This window comes from Phlebotomus papatasi, chromosome 1 (assembly GCF_024763615.1).
Source record: "Phlebotomus papatasi isolate M1 chromosome 1, Ppap_2.1, whole genome shotgun sequence".
Lineage (NCBI taxonomy): Eukaryota > Metazoa > Arthropoda > Insecta > Diptera > Psychodidae > Phlebotomus > Phlebotomus papatasi.
Genome location: NC_077222.1, coordinates 34,276,859 through 34,298,111, shown reverse-complemented (window position 1 = coordinate 34,298,111; position 21,253 = coordinate 34,276,859). Strand labels below are relative to the sequence as shown.

At 32.7% G+C, this 21,253-nt stretch overlaps 2 protein-coding genes across 7 annotated transcripts in view; both read right to left on the bottom strand.

Annotated features, from left to right (window-relative positions):
- LOC129798897 (protein unc-13 homolog 4B) overlaps positions 1–21,253 on the bottom strand; it is a 61,176-nt gene that overhangs the window by 25,471 nt on the left and 14,452 nt on the right. Inside the window, exons 1-2 of one of the 6 annotated variants that reach the window (XM_055842379.1) lie at positions 11,986–12,314; positions 10,268–10,430 (exon numbers count right to left, since the gene is read on the bottom strand). The exons of 2 other annotated variants lie outside the window; for them this stretch is intronic. In XM_055842379.1, the coding sequence (XP_055698354.1) occupies positions 10,268–10,350 (83 nt within the window). In that variant the 5' untranslated portion in view covers positions 10,351–10,430; positions 11,986–12,314. Of the gene's footprint in view, positions 1–10,267; positions 10,431–11,985; positions 12,315–20,012; positions 20,486–21,253 lie in introns of those variants that run through there. 3 more of the 6 variants (XM_055842378.1, XM_055842380.1, XM_055842381.1) reach the window with 3 other exon arrangements.
- On the bottom strand, positions 98–5,736 carry LOC129798900 (succinate-semialdehyde dehydrogenase, mitochondrial). The gene is made up of 3 exons (XM_055842384.1): positions 5,087–5,736; positions 1,209–1,497; positions 98–1,132 (listed from the first exon to the last, which is right to left on the bottom strand). Exons 1-3 carry the CDS (start codon positions 5,381–5,383, stop codon positions 186–188), a joined length of 1,533 nt encoding a protein of 510 aa, XP_055698359.1. The 5' UTR covers positions 5,384–5,736; the 3' UTR covers positions 98–185.

Genomic DNA, 21,253 nt, shown 5'->3' with positions numbered 1-21,253 from the left:
GTCAATTGATAGGGTTGAAAAAAATATTAGTGTTTTGCGAATTGTGGCTTAAATCGTGATAAGGGGAATGATTTGGCTATAAAAAGAAACTCTAATCTCTCTCTTCAAGAGTATTTTATTGTGCCTCTAACAACTCTGATAATAACATTTTTGGAAGACTTCAGCAGGCTGAGCGTTGCTGGAAATTAATTCAAATTCCCCAGGCACAGATATTTGGTGTATACAAATTCGTCAATGCCATGTCGAGACCCCTCACGTCCCAATCCTGACTCCTTAATGCCCCCAAAGGCGGCTTCAGTGCAGGAAATTGCACTTTCATTGATTCCCACCATTCCAGTCTCAATCTTCTTGGCCACCCTGAAGATCTGACTGACATCTTCACTGTAGAAATATCCTGCAAGCCCACTGTTGGTATTATTGGCCACAGTCAGGGCTTCTTCTTCAGTATTGAACTTAATCAGGGAAACTACTGGCCCAAAAATCTCTTCATTGTACATTCTCATGTTGGGCGTAATATCAGTTATGATTGTGGGCTCAAAAAAGAGTTTTCCCACATCACTCTTAGCCCTGCCACCCAGTAATACCGTGGCACCCTTGCTCTTGGCATCCTCCACAATTTCCGATACTTTCTTAAACTGGGCTTCATTGATCAATGGCCCCAAATTTACACCATCCTTTTTGCCATCTCCAATCACCAATTTCTCCACTACTGCCTTCAATTTATCCACAAAGGCAGGGAAAATACCTTCCTGAACCAAAAATCTATTGGCAGAAATGCAGGTTTGACCACAATTTCTGAATTTGCAAGCCATTGCTCCAGCTACAGCTTTGTCAACACTCGCAGAGTTGAAGACAATAAATGGAGCATTTCCTCCCAATTCCAGTCCAAGCCTCTTAATTCCATGAGCACAGTGACTGTACAGGATTTTCCCGACAGCCGTGGACCCCGTAAAGGATACTCCTGCAACATTTTGACTCTTGCAGAGTACCTCACCAACTGCAGCGGCATTTTGTCGACTGCAAGTCACCACATTTATCGCTCCCCTTGGGAATCCAGCATCTTCAGCCAATTTTGCAATTGCCAGAGCAGTCAACGGAGTATCTTCGGCTGGCTTAATCACCACAGTACACCCTGCAAGCATCCAATTGACACTCATTATAATCCCCCCTCGGCTTCTCTCTAACTCTTCCCAGCCTCCAAAACTTACCAGCCGCCAGGGCCGCTGCTGCTTTTCGTGTAATCATGGCATGTGGAAAATTCCAGGGAGTTATAAGGGCAGCCACCCCAATTGGCTGCTTGGTCAGCATCATCTGACGATTGGGAAAAGGTGGAGGAATGATTTCTCCATAAATGCGACGAGTTTCCTCAGCAAACCATTCCACAAAGGAATTTCCATAGACACACTCTCCACGTGCCTCAATCAGGGGCTTCCCAGATTCAGAGGTCATTATCTGGGCGATTTTTTCGTTATTTTCATTCAGCAACTGGTACCATTTCTACAAATAAATCGACAAATTATTATTGAATTTATCTTTGAGATATTGTGATAAGTGACCAGACAATAACTTTCAGGACATTTTTTTACTGATTAATATTCTTCAACTTTAATTTATTTAGTTGCATGTTTTCGTCATCTGCAATCTTAATATTACTAAAACCATTAAAAAGATGAATAAAAATATTTCCAATTTTCTTATTTTCAAATTGGAATTAGAATTGAAATTGGAATTATAATTTAGATCTAGGAATTAGTAATTAGAATTACAATTAGAAATAAAAATAAAATCCCCAGAAAAAGCAGACGTCGCCCTCGAGGCAGACCTAGGACAAGGTGACTGAATCAAATTCAGCATCTTGCGTTGGAGCGTCTTGAGATCGAACTCGAACATCTTCCTGAAGTGACGGAGAATCGACAAGCGCGGACTGCTAAACTGGATGTCATGACCCCGCGAGCCCATTAAGAATAAGCAGTTTAAAATGATGATGAATTAGAAATTAGATTTAGAATTTAGAATTAGGAATTAGAATTAGCAATTAGGGCAAGAATTTAGAATTCGGATTCAAACGATTCAAATCAATATACTCAATTCCAATCCAATAACACTATGCAACAAATTGACTACTTTTTTTCTGTCTCAGAGGTCTCACATGGTACGTTTGATAAAGTCGAGTCCCTTGATTAAGAATATGGTTTTGGTTTTGCTCAATCAGGTCTCAATGTTTTTTTAATTAATACTTTTATATTTTTTCTGCTTTGCGTTACACTATTCGTTATATCTCAGGTTCTGGTGAACGGAACTTAAAATATGTGAGTCCGTTGGAAAGGTCATTAGTTGTACTTCAATTTTGATAATTACAAAAACTTTGTAAAACCACTCCTTCAGGGTGTAAAATTGGAGTTTCTCAAAGAATTACCAAAAAAAAATGGTCTTAAAGTGAGGTTTTAAAAATTTGTATAAAATAAACTAGGGTGAAAGGAACGTCTATTGACACTTTAAGAACTCGTGTCAGCACCTATTGACACCCTACTCTGTACTTTTGGGATATGAAATTTGAACATCTCTGTTCATAGTAAAAGATATATTACAGAAAAAACGTTATATTGCTTATATTTTACTAGATACATTAAATAATTTTCAACATTTTGACAAAAGTGTCAATAGGGGTTCCCTGTCGAACAGACGTTCCTCCGACCCTAAACAAAATATTAAAAATTCATTGACACCAGGCGATAGGCAACACTTAGGTCTACAATTTTGACCATTTGGTGGTTTTAATCATTTTCCAAAAATATGAAATACATATTCACGTGAAATTGTGCAGTATTTGTTTGAAAAAAAAAAACAGCAGAGCAGAGAACAAGGAGCTCATGGGATAAAATCTGAAAAAGTTTCTGAATGAAGGCCATTGAACGAGTAAGTTCCTTCAATACCTACCAAGAACCCATCAAAAGAACTCCCAAACCTACCAAGAAACACTACGATTTAACTTTGTTGAATTTTAAGTTTATTAATAAATAAAGAGAAAAGTTATAAAGAAAAAAAAGTTTTCTATTGATGATTTTGTTCGGCATTTAATTTTCTTGTGTATTTAAACTGGTTTAAAGGTAAGTAATATTAATATTTAAAAAATCAGTATCATTTAATCCAAGCATATATGCTATTAAAACTATGGTAAAGGACATTTATATATACCCAGAAATATTAATATTTATCCATAATTTTTGTATTTAAATTAATGGCAAATATTGGTAAAAATAAAATGTGTACTATTAAAACTATGGTAAAGGACATTTAAATATACCCAGAAATTTTAATATTTACACATGATTTTTGTATTCAAATTAATGGTATATGTTGTTACAACTAAAATTTCTACAGTTAATACTATGCTAAAATGTATTCAAAACTACCCAGAAATTTTTGATTTTACCCACAAAACATTTGTTTAAGTATTTTTTCAAGAAATATTTTAAATAAATGTAGAAATTTTCAAGATAAATGTTATGATGTATTTAAATCAAAAAATACTCTAAAATCAAATGTATTCTGCCATTGGGAACAAAATACCCATAGTTTCATTTGATTTTACCCAGAAAAACATTGAAACTACCCATAAAATTTTTCTCAGTGTGGAAACATATTAATCCAAATGGAGACAAGAGAAAGTTTATAATTGGAGACAAACAGTGTAAAAGATGGGAAACATTGTTTCCCATCTAAAACAATAAGAAAATCTCTCCAAAAAAATCATATTTCGAAGGTTTCCTATTGAAGTATTTGCAGACATTTCAGAAAAACCCTTTTTGTTCACGAAATAGGTAATTATTTCATTTGATAACTTCACGTACCATTAACAATAAAGATTAGCACTTAATTTAACTAAAATTAGCCAGAAATATGACATAAATGTTAAGTAAAACGAATGAACAACAGTAAATTTATTATGTTTTTCATTGGAAAGCATGGTCGATCGATGAAAAATTCAATGGTGAAAAGGTACACATTTAATTTTTATGAGAAATTAACAAATTAAAATTTGTGAATATGAATGGATTTTCGCTTTAGTAAAAATATAGTAATTTAATACAGTATTTATCATGAAAACAATTACGTTTCCATTTGGAGTAGCGAAAAATTTCCATTTGAAGCAGGTTTTGAATTAGCTTAAATTACCCTAGTGCCGATAGTTGATGAGATCGAGTATTTTCCACAGAAGTTCCGGTTCTGTCCACAATTCCCATCCTTACACGTCTACACTACACTAACTAAATTTTTGCAATTTTCTGGTTTTTGTATATACTAAACCTATTGATTTTTTCTATTAATTGTTTTGCCTATTAGTCGCGAAGTTTTCGGTGAATATTAGTATTTTTCATGATAAGATTCTTTTATGACACGAGCGAAAAATTATCATCAACTACGCTATCTACCAATTATATAGTTATCAATTAGGGGAAAATACTCTCCCTTCGAACGTTCATGTCTTCGAATAAAGTGAATTTCTTTTATTTTTTCAAAGAGACTTAATTAAAATTATCACATGATTATCAATAATATTGATAGTAAGCTAACTAATATTTAATAGAAATGTGTAAATCTCTTAGGAAAAACAAAAGAAAATTCACATTATTCGAAGGCATGAACGTTCGAAGGGAGAGTACTTTCTCTTATAGTTTTGTGACCCTATCACTATGGTATTTCTTTAAAAAAAAATGTTAAAATTCATGAGAAATTATAAAAGCGACTTTCTAAAAGATAAATATTTTTTAAAAATACTTTAAAAATTATACCCAACGCACAATAACTTTTGTTTAGTAAACATGTTTTTGACATTTCAATGAGAGTGAGTGAGATCTAAGTCTAGTCATCTCTTTCAGTCTCATAGACAATTTTGAAAACATATTTGCAAACAAAAGTTATTGTGCGCTGGTCATAAAAAAAAGATTGAATCAAAATAATAAACCAAAATCTTAATAAAAACGCAACGGTTTTCCATAAAGTATAGCATTATAAAATTGCAATTGTCTGTCCTGATAAATTAAAAGGTCTGGACACTTTATGCAAAATTCATTTAAAAACTTACCTTTAAAAGTCCAGAGCGTTCCTTAGCCGTTAAATTTTGCCATTCTGCAGACTGAAAGCGGTCATAGGCTGCCTGAATGGCTGAATTAGTGTCTTCTACTCCCATATCAGGAACTGATCCCACAGTCTCTCCACTGGCTGGATTGAGCACATTGAACTTTTTCTTGTTCATTGCCTCCACCCACTCGCCATTGATCAAACCCTTGTTCAGCAAAAGACTCATATTCCTTGAATATTGCAGAGCAGTACCAATCCCTGGTTTCACTACGAATTTCACAATACGACTGACACTCAACATTTTCTTTTCCACTTGGTAGTCAGAGAGTATTTTATCTCACTGCCCTCACGCACACTCTTTTAATATTTTGCCTCAGTCACTGAACAACCGGTCTCTTCTATTTGCTCCTCCTAATCACTGTACTAGAATCTCCCGGCGCAAAAGTAAACTATTGACACTTCGAGATAAGATGATAAACTCCCTGGGAGAGGTTTTTCAGTGGATCACCACGGAGCGAGAACATTTCACTGACGGGATCAATTGAAAATGTTACATATTTTTCTGACTTGAAGAATGACGACACGGTTGGCGCAAGGTCATTTAAATTAAATCAATAAACACAGCTGAGCGAGTGAAAGAGATATCAGGCAGTAGTATAGCGTATCTTGTTTGCTCCAAGAAGTTAAATAGGTCTTGAATGAGCCTTCTGACTCTTTCTAATTCACCGCCGAGCAATATTTACCTCCACCGCACCTCCCATTCATTACTGAATCATGTGAGCTAAACTATTTTTAAATTCTGTTTTTGGATTAATAAAAAGTTGAATTAATAATGGACATTTTTAATTTTTGCAAATTTGTAATTGAAAAATAATTTCATTCCTTTAGAAGAAAAGTGAGAAATTATAAATTTTGATGGTTATTTTTATCAGTGACTCATTTTAATCACAAAATAAATAATTTTCAGTTGTATTTGGATTATTATATAACTTGCACTGTTTTGCTTCAACTTGGCAAACACTGGAAGAAAACATAATCCCTCAATTTTAATATATCTAGGGGAAGGCTTTCAGACTTCGCACACACTATGTCTTCGAACACTTCATACTTTTTTACCATGAATAAATTTAATGAATCTGACCTAAGTATTAGGGGAAAGGCTCATAATTTTGTCCAGTTTCTTATTTTGGACACTTTGAGGATAAAATTGGACACTAAATATAAATTTATTAAAATGATGGATTTTTATTCCAACTTTGATGAATAATGAATTCTATCTAAATATTTGTTCTTTTTGGAAGATTTTAATACTAAAAACGTTAAATTTTGAATATGATTTGAGTTAAAATTGCTTTGTTGAAAATTCAGTGTGAGCAATTGCTTACGAGAAATATGACAGAACTTCGTGTTTACTTTAGTCTTATTTAGCTGTGGTGAAGTACTAACAATGTTTTTTCGCTTTTTTTGAGTGACATTATTGAATATTTATTAAATATTGTGTTTATTCACGTTAGTGGTGATTTGTACATTTGACCTGAAGTGATATTTGCCTTGTGAATTAGATTTTTCGTGTGAAAAATGGGAATTTTTTAAGACATTTACCAATGAGGTGATACGATACTCCTTATTTTGGGCAGGTGTTTTTCTCACGAAATTTCGTGAAGTTTTAGCTTTTGTGATGACTAAGTTGGACAAATGCCTGGAGAAAAAAGGAGCATCATCTCTACGAAAGAGATGTAGCGAGAAATGCATTGAAAGGCTCCCGGAAAGGCCCGGGAATGAGCGAATCCGCACGTACTTGGAGTACTGAAGTCAACTCACTTTAATGAATGATATGGAAAGTTTCCGGGCTTCTTGTGACATTCTACGTTTCCCTTACATGAACACGAAGAGGACTTGGTAAGATTGGTTCATGAAATGAAGAATAATGGACATCTCCTGTTGAGGCGGATTAGCTGTCCAAATTTACAGCCATGTTGTCCGAATTAATAACCAAGTTGTCCAAAATAAGAGTCAAATTCACCTCTACATATCAATTCATTTTTTAACGTATTAAAACTAATTTTAATAGTTATAGAATAGCTTAGAAGAGAGAGCTTTAGAGCTTTAGAAAATGATTGGAAAATCACATTCCTTTCGAGAGCAAGGAAAATAGTCTTCTGCAATGTTGAATCGAGAGCAGTAAATTTCCTATAAGAATATGCTCATTATAAAACGTTTAAGTTTTCTCAGCGCTCGCGAAAGAATTAAATATGTTTTTTGACAAGTTTTGCCCCAGTCGTCTCCCCTATGATTAAAAATTACATTATATATATAGACCCTAAATAAAATTTTTAATTTTATTTAGGGTCCACTTATAAGATGATTGCCTAATATTATTATTTTGGAATGGAACAAAATAGGTTCAGTACCTGACTGCAAAATATAGTTTTTTTAAGCTGCAGCAAATTTGGCAATATTTTGGCAAAATTGGACAGTAAAAATGGGGCTTCGAAAACTTAGAATTTTCAATGCGATTTAAAGTAATTTATTTATAATCACGTTATTTTTTTTACTAATCAAAGTCAAGTGTTTACTGGCCAAAATTGATACTTTTATTGACCATTTGGATTTTTTTTTACTCATTGAGGCAACAAACTTTTGATTTTTCAAAAATGACCAACTTTTGGAAAACAATTATTTTTGATATGAAATAAAATGGCAAAAAACAAACGAGCAGTAAAAAATTCAAAATGGGCAGTAAAAAATTAAAAATGAGCAGTAAAATATCTGATTATGGTCAGTAAAAAACTTAAATCTTTACAAAAATGGGTCTATTTTATATATTTAACATTTAAAATCGTTCCATATAGAGTGAAAAGCCCTTTATTTTCCCTTTGCCAAAATTTGGACGATAATATCACTGTTTCAAAATTTTTTGTTACTGATCAATTTTAACTTTTTACTGCTCATTTATTCAATGCCAAATAAAATTAATAATTTTTTTTTGAAAAATATAAATAATATCTACGGATTACAGGGAACTCATCTGCAAAAAGCAAAATTTGTAAAAGTAATTTTTTCTATAATTTTTTTCACTTGATTTCTCAAACATGCATTAGGCAACAAACTATTGACACCCACTGTAGATGGAAAGTAAAACGAAAATACTTTAAATAATTGATTGATAATAAATGACTCTACTGTACAAATTAAATTGATATTAATTTCTAAGTATGAAAAAAAAGATTAAATATTTTTATTTCTATTAGAAATATTTTTTAACTAGTACTTAAAATTGATTAACGTGCTCTAATAATGCAAATTATGCAATAAAAAACGCGTCCCAAACATCCCCTTTTGCGTCCCATACTGCCCCACATTGGGGAGGTTTGGGACAAAGCGTCAAATTAAATGTTTTATCTTCACCAAGAAAACTAATTTCTTTTCCAAGTTCTATCAAGTACTTTTTATAAAGTCAATACCCATAAGTATCCTATAGCACGCATAAAATTATGATACGCTATCGTGATATTTTGGAATAGTGTCTCAAAGTCAAAACATGAAAAAGTGTCCCAAACTTCCCCGGTCTCCCCTATCTTAATGAGAATTATTTATTAATTAAAAGAAGGTGAATATTCCAAAAACAGAGCTCATATTTCAATGTTTTTTACTACTTCAATTGTTCGAATCTTTTAAAACTTTGTACGCTAAACCCTTTAAGGACAAGAGATTCAAAAATTTGGGATCAGAAAAAATTAATTTTTTTGTGATTTTTTGAAGCAAGACACGACTTAAAATGTCTGTAGAAAAAATTTCATTTTTGAGTCACCGGTGACCCAATCGTCCTTAAAGGGCTAAGAAGGTTTTTGATCTATTTAAGTTAAAAATTTGAGGCTTCGGATATTTTTTTCCTTCAGAAAAAAGAAACAAAATGTTTTTTTTATAGAAAACATTTTTAGGATATCTTGTAGGACAGAATGTTTTTTTTTAAACCAAATCGATACTCTATTCCCTCTTATTCTTTTCTTAAAATTTAAATATATCAAGTGAGTCATCATATGCGTTGCATGTGTTTAAATATTTAATAACCATCAAATATTTATTAGGAATAAAAGTATTGTAAGTCGGCACAGAATAACATGTGAGAGAAATCCGAAAAAGTTAAAATAACATTCCGGAAATGTTTATTTTACCCTGCTGTATTGATCCAAAATCGGTGTAAATATTAAATGCTTTTTAGGTATATTAGGGGTTAAAGTTACCCTTTTTCATGTTAATTTTACCCTTAAAAAGTGTAAAATTAACATTAAAAATGTTGATATATTTATACACCTAAAAAGCGTTAAAGTTATGAGGAAAAAAAGTTAATCGCATCCCCGTTTTTTTCTCAGTGATGGAATGAAATTGCTGAACTAATCTTTATAAACGTAATAATAAGAGAAATTTAATGCTCTGTCCTGTAAATTTATTTCAAAAAGTTACTTTCTTTACTTGATAAAAAATAGAAAACAAACTTTAAAGATATTATCAATGATTCCATGCGGTCGCTCAGTGATTTTTTTATGCTTTGAATAGCCTAATTATTCTCAATCTGGATTTACCTTTCATTAGTTTAATTTACATAATTGCGACGTCAGAGTCGTGCATGATAACTAGACGCAAAACAATTACCAACCGACATCTAATAAATTCTAATGCATAATTTATCAATTGCATCAAAAACAGTTAATAGAACCGAAAGAACTGGGCTTATTTTGAAGCTAATCAATTGAATCGCACTTTTATCACAATAAACCCTGATGTCGATCGTGTCTCATCGTGCGGAAAGGTGTGATTGAATTACTAATCACGCAGTGGTTAGAATGAGGAAAAGAATAAAAATTACGTCACTGAATTTTTGATTTCTTTTTTTTTCTCACAACTCAAAATATATCAAATTCCGCGCAACAAGAGTTCCTCTTTTGTACACAGAGGTCATCATACATTAGTGAAGGTTAACCCTCTTCCAAAAATTTACAACACATGGCGAATTTATTAGTCACGTGTAGAGATATTTCTATTTCTTTTTTACCAGCAGGTAAAATGGGTATGGAAAATTTAGCGAATGATCTTGACACGAAGTCTCTCAGAAAAAGAATATGCGAATAAAATCTCTATGAGAATGGTGAGAATTGTGAATTAAGAGAGTCGAAAGAAAACCTACTTTGACTCGTGTTCTGTGGGTGGTTTAGCTTTAATTTCTTGGAGTTTCTCGTAGAAACCTTTCCACATTGCCTCTTCATCCATTTTTGGGTTGTTTCACTTTTATTTACTGAATAAATATTCCGCAATAGCTCATGCAATTTGCTGTATCTGTATCGTTTTGGCTTGAGATGAAATAATAATGGTTTTGTGAGAGAAGAAATTTGCACCGAAATGACATCACAAGTATTTTTAACGTATCACTTCTCAAGTTAAACAAATTATATATTTATACATTTAATTTTGCCGGAAAAACGAGCAACATTTTTCCTTCAATTTCTTTTTATGACTTCTTCATTAATTATACGACGAAATATATTTGCAATTCATTTAAATCCCACACTGACTGGAGCAACGTGATACAAATTATGAAGAAACTTTATGAATAATTTTCTATATTTAGATATTATTCGTTTTTAATAAAATATAGATTTAATATGTTGTTAAAGTAACGATAGTTTAAAACTTAAACGTTTTTTTTGACAGCCGAGTATTCCCGATAATTTAAATTCAAACGCAACGAATAACGATTTCAGATTGAAATTTCCGAAATTTCACATTTCCTTTTCCAGAATAATTTTAACGATTTTTGCACTTATGAAGCAATTTATGCATATCTTATGGATAGATTTCATAAATTAAGCAGCAACTATTTACTATTAGTCGTTCTTTTTTGACAGCCGAGTATACACGACAATTTAAATTCAAACGTAACGAACGGATTATAAATTTCACGTAACCGTTTCCTGAACTATTTTAACATTTCTTATTTTTATGAAAAAAATAAGAGTAATATTGTACGTAAACACAATTTTAATGCCCAACGCACAATAACTTTTGTTGTGTAAACATGTCTTTGACATTTCAATGAGAGTGAGTGAGTCATCTCGCTCACTCTCATAGAAAATTTAGAAAACATGTTTCCAAACAAAAGTTATTGTGCGCTAGGCATAATCTTCAATAAAATATAGATTTTATACTTCAAGTAGCTACTGTTTAAAATCAACCGTTATTCTCTTTGACAGCCGAGTATTCACGACGATTCACGACAATTCAAATTCAAAATAATAGCAACGAACAACCATTTATTTCATTGAAAAATTCACATTCCCATTTCTCATTTTCTTATGATTCATATTAAAATTTCTTTATATCATTGTGAGTAATTTCCAACTCTCTTTTATAGTTATTATATTTTATGGCGTGTCACTAAAAGAAAACAGTAAATGTAATCTCTTCCAACGATATTCTGTACTCATCTTAGCAGTAAAAAAATACAGTCACTTGCAAATTAGTCAAGGGTATTTGGCAGTGAGATTAGCACGCAAATGGAAATTACTCTCACAAACACTCCTTATAACAAAATATATGTACAATTTTCTAAAGAGATACCCCTTCAAAATGTGTCAAGAAAGAATCTTATCCAACACCTCTTTTGATCACGATTCTCTTTACTCGAAAAAAAAAACTAAAACTTTTAAAGAAATTCGACAAAAAACTATGTTTCACATCCGGTAGCATGATTCGCACCGTTAAATTTTTATTGTTGTTACTTCAAGATCACTCGAAGATCATTTATAAAGAAGACTTCTTTTAAGGTTGACTATAGAAAATATTCCAATGGACTTTTCCATGGGATTTTGTGAAAATCTTCGAAGGAGAAATGTTGCATTCGTTTACCCAGAGAAAAATCAATTTCAATGTGCTCTCACTATTTACTCTCACTCAGAGATATTCCGATTTTTGTTGAACTTTTTGAACTATTTTTAGCCAATAATCTCTCTCATGCAAAAAACCGAGTATATACACTGAATAACTATACAAAATAACGTCACTGAGAAACAATGCAGAAGAATAATAATTTATTATAATAAGTGATTGATTGAGTCACACAAACACTTTAGATGACAACAGGAAAGCTTTTTTACAACATCTCCACCGAGAGGGATTAACTGAAACCCACAGACAAGTTGCGACTGAGCCGGTAAAATCGAAACTGAGGCGTCTGTCGGACCACAGAGTTTGCAATTCTCTCCACATGTAAAACTTTAAAAGCAATCGACACTGACTCTCAGTGAGGGAAATTTTTGGTGAGTAATCGTTCGAATTATCATCTCGCGCTTTTATGACGATCACTGGTAGATGATGTTGGTGAAGAAAAAAAGAGGTCTTTCATCTCTAATTGCTGGAACATGAATGGTAAAACCTAAGGTGAAGCGGAGTCTCAGCGGAAGTAACGTGACTAAACTATCATAAATTCTTATAAAAGAAGTCTTTCAGGCATCGCACATACTCTGAATAGAATATGCGTAAAATATGAAGTGTTCGAAGCCGGAGTATGTGCGAAATCTGAAAGACTTCTCCTACTAATATTCAATAATACTAACTTCTAATATTCATGACCAATTAAAAAAAATCAAAGACGACTTTAGGGGGAAGTGGGGCACCTTTGAAATTGAGATTTTTCTGCTATTTTTAAGTGGAATTAAGCCATATCATAATGTAATTTAGCTTCTCAATCTGTTTGTGCAGCTAAATTATTTCACGAAAAGGCTCAATTTTATTTAAAAATAGGTGAAAAATCCCGATTTCAAAGGTGCCCCACTTTCCCTGCTTGACTAAAAAATATTTCTGAAAAAATCTACATTTATATATTCCAATTAATTTTCAAAATATTTGCAATTTAAAGAAAAATGACATTATTTGCAAAATTTAAGTACCTATTGTGAAATATTTGAATTCGCTTTTCATTATCCTATAATTCTGTCAAATTAAAATAAAAGTTTATCGCTTAAGTTAAGGTTATCGGTTAAGTTTTTGAAATTACGACAAGACTGAACTAAATTTTAATAAAATTGAAAATATTTAACTAGATTAAAGGAAAAAACCTTTTTTTAATTTTAACGCGAACCGCAATATACGCTGCGAATTTCAGATACAGTTCTAAATTTCGCGGAGTGTACGTAATTATTATAAATGAAAAAATATGTCTTCAGAAGATTTCTAAATAAGAAAACTAGGAGCACTTCAATTTTGCAATAGGGGTGGGTAGGATAGTTTTAAGAAGGCATTACTTAAAAAAGACGTTTTTGGAATAATAAATAACTAGGGGAAACTGGGGCAGACTGGGGTTGGAAACACCGCGATCTTTTTAAGTAGACTTCAGAGGACAAGACCTGTTTGAATTCATAGATACTATGGAGATCCCTTGCCGCTGGAGAAATGGTGGACAGAAGTCCAGGTAGTAGACATAAAAATCAGTGTATAAATCTACAATTCTCTTATTTAGGAATTGCGCTAAGTATTTTTAGACAGCTAATATGCAAGAAAAACTAAACGGGTTATATTAGGTGAGATTCTTAACAATCTCACCTACTATAATCCTAACAAAATTTCATGTCGTCCGATCGACCTCAAATTTGGCCAAAATGTGTTTCGCCACTTCCTGATCACGAATATATATGTGGCTATTTTACGTTCCCGGCCGGCCGGCCGCTCTTTGGAGCTTAATAGCTCCTAAACTAAAAAAGATATCGACTTGCGGTTTTCAGCAAAGGTTATATATCGGGTGAAAATTGCAACTTGGTGCATAGACCCCCCACCCCCCACCCCTCCTTCCGCCATTTTGAAGACCCCCCTTTTTTTGTTTTCTCAATAGCTCCGCCCCTATGGCATCGAGCGGGCTCAAATTTTAGTATGTTATAGCTGGGCCTTAGAGCTTTCCATCAATACCAAACTTAAGGTCCCCCGACCCCCCTGACCCGAGCTATAAGGGTCCAAAAAAAATTTCTTAAAATGGCCATAACTCCGGTTCTAATTGTCAGAATTTAAAAAGTGAGGGCTTTTTGGAAAGCCCTCGTGAAATGCCACTTCCCCTTCTAACATCGCAAGTTCATAAAACCACCGCTAGGGGCGCTTTTTTTAAAAAGAAAATTTTTAAATCTTAAAAGTTAAATAACTCAAAAATTCCATTGTGCATCGGGCTGAAAATTTAGTATGTTGTAGCCGTTGATTATACCTATCAAACAAAAAAAACCTTAAGTCGATCCATAACCCCTGACCCGAGCTATAAGGGGTCAAAGTTCGAACATTGACCGGCCTCTATCTCCGGTTCTAATTAACATAGCGACCTAAATTTTACCTTTTTGGTTTCGTCTCGATGAGCACTTTCAGATGGAAGTTCAAAAAGTCACCACAGGTGACGCTGTGATAGCGTCAAAATTCATCGAAATTCAAAGTCACTTTTCTCAAAAACGACATTGTGCAAGTTAATGAAATTTTAGTATGTTGTAGTCCAGTCTAGGACGTTTCCAAAATGGTGCGTATGCGCGCTATGGTTTCAATAGAACCGGAGATATGAGGGGTCAAAGTTCACGAAATTCAAAAAATCATATCTCCGGTTCTATGTGACCGATTTTGATGAATGAGGGCTTAAACGAAAGATCTCACCAAATGCTACAACTTTCTGGAATATTTGAACTTTGTGGGACCAACACCAGGGGCGCCACAGTCGAAAAACCAATTTCAATATCACATAACCTCAATTATCTCGACTGTCGCTGAACCGATTTTGATGATTACTTCGACATAATTGTAGAGCACATTTGTCTCTACATTTCGTCCATACATCATTTTCCGCTCAGACTACGCTATCACTCCGATTTTGCCGTTTAAGTGTGAAAAAATTGATTTTTCCCATAATAACGCTTTGAAATCACTCAGATGCCAATTTGACTGCCTCTACTCCACCAAGACACTTAAAATAGGGGTTTAAATGGAAAGTCCCGCAAAATACAACAATTCTTTGATTTAGTTGAAGTTCAACAAATGAACACTTGGGGCACTCTGGATGAAAAAACGAGTTAAGAAACAAAAAAACCTCGATTATCTTGGCTCCTGAGTAATCGATGAGTTCAAGTTCTACGGCAAAATTATAGAGAACATTCTGGTCTACATTTCACCCATATAACACTTTTCTGTCAGTTCATCCAAATCCTTGACATTTTGGTTCAAATACAAAACTTGTATAATTTCACGAATTTGGTTCAAGATAACAGAATGGCGTCTCCCTACTTCAGCATCAAATCGAATTTGCATGCACTCCGAGTTAGCTCACGTTAAGAATCTCACCTACATAAGCTGGTTAGGATTATCTGTCCCTTTATGAATATGAACCATATTCAAGTTCATATTCATACAACAAAGGTTGTTTGAGTAAAAGTTCAGCTGCTTATAAAATCTTTGTAAGAGTAATATTTTAAATATTTTTTTTCATCTTTATAATATTTTAAATATATGTATATTTTTTTTAGATTCTAAAACAAAACATTAATAAATATTTTATTAATTCAGTACCGTTGTCAAGAAAAAGTTATTTGCAATTTCTGGTTTAGGACAAAATGGGATACTTTCAAACATCTATCGTTTCTTTTTTGGAAGAATAATTTTCCAAAGATTTATGGACTATATTCAAGTTAACTAAATCCAGATAGTTTCTTTAGATAGATTTTATAATTTCGATCATGCATGAGTGAGACTGTCCCTTAGACCGTCTTCAGACTAGAGGTTTAGCCTAGTTTCCGAAGATCTCAAAATCGTAAATAGCAACCAATTTAATTTGTTCTTCTGATTCAAATAGATTAATTCCCCTTAATAGTCCATTTATAGATAGATAGATAGATAGATAGATAGATAGATAGATAGATAGATAATTTATTCATCACAATGTCTGAGAAGTACAAATTTATAAAGTTGCAAGAGCGTGTAGTGTTTTCTGCGGTCACCGCCGTCTTAGCGTTGATGACCAACCTCCAGAGTGAAAACGGTGGAAAACTCTTTCACAGGTTGTATATGCCAATCATGCATCAAACATGAATAAAAAAATCATGATGTATACAAGATAGATAGATGGATTGTATAGGGAGCATGGTACGATCTGTGGGCTGCAGACACCTAGGCTCTATTTGAGCCCCTTATGTCTACCCAACAAACCTTACTCCAATTCTTTTAAAACGTGGCTGAACTGCAGAATATCCTGAGCTGCCGCTCTTTTGATATCCCCCAGTGTCAGCACTTCTTTCTTAAAGATCTGAATTCTCTGGCTTGAGAATTTGGAACAATAACATAAAATGTGTTCTACTGTTTCCAGACTCTCTCCACAGCCCCTGCAAGCTGAGGTAACGTCTACACCCAACTTTGCAAGATGTGAATTTAGCCAGTGTCCTGTGTAAATTCCTATAATAACCCTCAAGTTCCCCCTGTTAAGATTTAACAAGAGTTGAGATCTATTTAAATCTAATCCATCTATTACGGATTTCGCGAAACTACAGCCTTACGTTATTCCAAAGTGCTGTATGCTCTATTCCTGTAATATATTGGAAGTAATCTTTCCGTAATTCTTTCTCAACTCCCAAGACTGGTTCAGGGCCTATAAAGTCCTGATATACACCAATCTTCGCGAGTTTATCTGCTATTTCATTTCCTCTGATATTCATTTCCTCTGATATTCATTTCCTCTGTATACAAACTCTAACATACATTTTGCTCATTTTAATGAGCAGTAGGAAAAAAGCAAACAGAAAATGCTGCTCTGTACCATTTGTACTTATGAGTCAAAATGTTCCAAAACTTTTCGACTGATAAGAATCTAGAGAAGTTAAGCCTTATGGCTATAAGCCTTATGCCCTAGACACACTTACGACTTAAGCCGAGGGACGAGTTAGTAGAAAATGATGGAAATGTAGTTTAACCATTATTTCTAATATAATTACGCTAAGCCATCTCTCGGCTAATCCTCAGGTCTGTCAAGGCCCTTAGGTCTGAAGCCCGTATTACTTTTCTACTATAATGATTTTTTTCTATTAAAAAGCTCCAGAGATAAAAAGAAATATTAAAATAGTTTTTAAAAACAGTTTCCAAATGCTATAAAATAAACATTTTAATTTCGAAAGAAAATTTAATAAACGCTAAGGGCAAGTTTTTCTTTATATCAGACGGTTCCATAAGTTTCTTTCCAATTTTCTTTATTTTTGCTTACTTTTTTTTCTTGAACGTGAAAGGTTATAGTAATTGACAGCACTTTATTATCCTCACGTAGTGTTAGTCAATTTTTCTCTTTGGCATGTTTCTTGATTGCACAACGAAAAATACACTTTAAGGTTCGAAAAATTAAATGCGAATTTTGAAAAGCTGTGGAGGTCTTACAAAAACATCCGGATGGCGCTTTTCCACTCCAAATACTTTAAAGCTATATATATATAGTTTGGAAGATTTCGAAATGAAGAATTCACTTTGCAAGATCAACTGAGTTTTTCCGTTTTCAAAGGCATCTAACAAAAAAATCTTAACAAAAATGTCCAGCATAAAATCACATAGAAAAGATACTCAAGGTGCCAAATCTTAAATTTTATAAATGAGTCTTGTTTAATCTAATTTATTTTATGTTTTAATCTATTAATTTTATCTTAAACAGGATTTAAACTTGACATTTAGCTACATAGAGGGAAGCACACTACCTTCGGACGACTTAGGACTTAGCTTAGGACAATTCAATTTTTTCTCTATGTTTTTTTTATGTATTTCACTCATAGCTCTTTTCTCAAAATATGAGGCATTGGACTAGCTATTGAAATATAATATTATAATGGGGCAAATTCATTTATAACACATTGAAAAAAAAATTTGTGCGAAGTATAAATCGTGCGAAGGCAGTACGCTTACCCCTATGGCTTTAATTTCTCTAATTTCTTCCCAAGCAAGATTTTTTTTAGAAAATTTTGACTTTACGACTAGATAAGGGCATATGTTAGATTTTAAAAAATACCAATAAAATTGTTTTTACGATTTTGAAACTCTTGGAAGCTGGGCTAAAGCTTCAGCTAAATATGGATAAATAAGGCTGCCAAGACAATAATTTCTTTAATCTAAAATTAAATTGGTATTTTTTTCATAAAATAAGATCTTAGAAGCTGGATATGCTTCTGGGTCTACAATGTGCATCAAATGCCTTGTATTAGTAAGTAGAACTTTTTGAAAGGAAACTTAAATTTATTTTCAGAAAAATAAATAACGATCTTAAGACGAAATTGAGTCAAGTATGGCATAGAATGGTAAGCTAAAAACCCCCTAAGAAATAAAAAAAAAAATATGTTACTCGGCCAAGACTTATTAAAAACACTTTTTTATAAGATTTATTTTGAAAGACTGTCCACAAAATTGAAACTCATCATCCACGACAAGCATAATTGACACGGAATTATCTGTGACAAATTAATTGACACTTTGATATCTTGTAAAATGCAAAAAAAATATTAAATAAACAAATGATCAAAAAAATTCATAATCCAGAAAAATCCCAAGAGTCGTATTCTTTTGTTAGCATGTCCAAGATTAAAAAGAATCAAGATCAACCATTTAATTGGAACAAAAAGAAAACACTTGGGAAGTTATAAAATAAATTTATACAGCAATGGGAGTAAGAATTTACAACGCTTGAAGTAAGAACCGTTTGGGCTTGATAGTTCAAGAGCAGTCAAACATGAAATACTTTTGGATTTTCCATTCGTACGTCATATTATGCTCGAGCTCTTAGGCATTATCATAATTGCATAGAATTATTATCCGCGAGTATGAGTAAGAAAATTGGTATGTCTAAATTATCGCTAAGCCCCTTGGAAGATTTTGAATCTCTCTCCCAAGAACATCAGTTTCTGAATCGTTGTCATTGTTGACTAGGAAAAATATTCTACATCCACATTCAAACTTGCAAAATAACCTTGAATATCCCGCAGTTTGAGAAAAAAACACATTATTAAGTTCACTTATAATGAGGAGTATTGTGAGAAAAATTGTCATTTTTGGGGAATTAAAAAAAAACAGACAAAATGTACTAAAATGGGTGGTTTTGCCTAAAATTTTCTTATCATTTGTACGAGCTTAATCTTCAAAGTGCGTGATTTCTTATTAAAAAAATATTATCATATAGTCATACTTGTGATGCAGGGATTTCCAAGAGAAAGAACTGAATAAATTTCGTCAAATTGGACAAATGAGGGGATTTTTTCTGTCTATTGTTGTCTTCTTAGTTTTCTTATAAGAGTTGCATGAAGATCGCACGCGATCATCTTCATTCCCAAGAAAAAGTTTAAAAAAAAATCCCCTACATCTCCATTACCAGCCATACACTGATCAATTGAATTGCAATAATTTTTCCACCTTCATTATCATTTGTAATAATCACACAATTAAATATCGCTTTTATTATTTCCCGATAAAATGTCTAATAAAAATGAATAAATTTTCTCTGGAATCTTGTTTTAATTCACGTGATTGTAACTAAGATTTTTAAAAATTAAACATGTGGTGGATAAAACTTAGTCAGTACGATTTTTTATGTATTTTTCTTTTTTTGCCAGAAATTTCTTTTACACGCATCATTTCATGGAAAATTTACTGAATATTTTCCTCAATGAAAACTTTAAAAATTTTCCACGTGCGTTTATACTTTTTTGATATTTATGCCTTCCGTTTGCTATCAAACGCAGGCCTATATTGTGGGAGCTCAACACCGAATTATTTCAAAAGCAATGTACAAGAAAACTTGACCTTACTGCGTTCCACTCATTTGGAATTCTTATAAATAATTAAAAGAATTATGAAATGAGCAGAAAAATAATTATAAACTATGAAAAAAAATATCTTGGACGCACCTTCTTTTAACCATTTTTGTGGTAATCATTTAAATGCAATCACGAACACTTAATTTCCGCACAGAAAACACCTTCGTCAAAGGCAGAAAAACTACTGAATTAATGTTTTCACTTTGTTTAACCACTAAATGTTAGGAATTTTATGGTACTTATTTGTAGGACAATTTGTGATCTTCTCATTTAATTAATAAACTGCACAAAAACACGCGAAAAACTCCACTAATAAAGATCTTCACTTAAAAAAAAAAGACGTCTTTGCGTCAAGAGCAAATGGATTAAAGTGTGATCTTGTTTCTAAACACACTCAGATAATAATATCTTTGCCACAGTATCCGTGCAAATTTAAACTTTGGGTATTCTCCGTAGAACTCCAACTTTAACAGCAAACACGGGATTTTTCACTATATGTTTACATGGTTCACGAGCTTTGAAGCAACTGACTAGAGAGACGTTGATCATTCACTCCATAACCCAATGTTACCAGAGTTTTTCTCCCTCGATCGCTTATTCTTTGTATGCGCATAAAGTGTTTCAAGTTCCAGGGAGTAGAGGAAAAATTCTCATTAATTTTTTCCCTCCACAGAATTTTCCAATCATCTCAAAAGATTTTCAACATTCACGGTTACGTAAAATGTTGTCTATTATGCGGTTGATACATTATTTAATTAGTTCAAGATACGCCACAGAATTATCTCATTTTTTTGCTTTGCAAGAAAATCCTCTATGTTGTGCTTTTTTATTCTACAATTAAATGTTAAGATTCAAGTCTTTTTTTGTAATACTCATCCAACAAATATTTTTATGACAATTTTAATTTGAACAATTATCTCAAATTTGTCCTATCTTTTTTTGGAAGCTTTAACTCTTTCCGGACCGCAGCATATGCTGTAAGCCAATTTCACCATTTTTTAATCAAAAATATCTAAGTTCAGGAATTAATTGAGGTCCTACAAAAAATGTCTTATTACATTTGAACATCCTTATAGTTTGTAATCATCCACAAGAATAGAATTTTATCAGTTCTGAATAATTAAAAAAAAAACATTGTTTTTCACAGAACATTCATATGCTGCTTTGGGTACTCAGAGTCCCAAAAGAGACGAAAGAGTTAAATTTCTGAGTATTACTATAATAAGAAAAAACCCTGATGCAGAAGATGATGGGAAATTCTCAGTTAATAAAAATTAAGATAGAAATCTCACGAGTTTCTCACTTTTCCTTTCATATTGGCTCATTTGGGG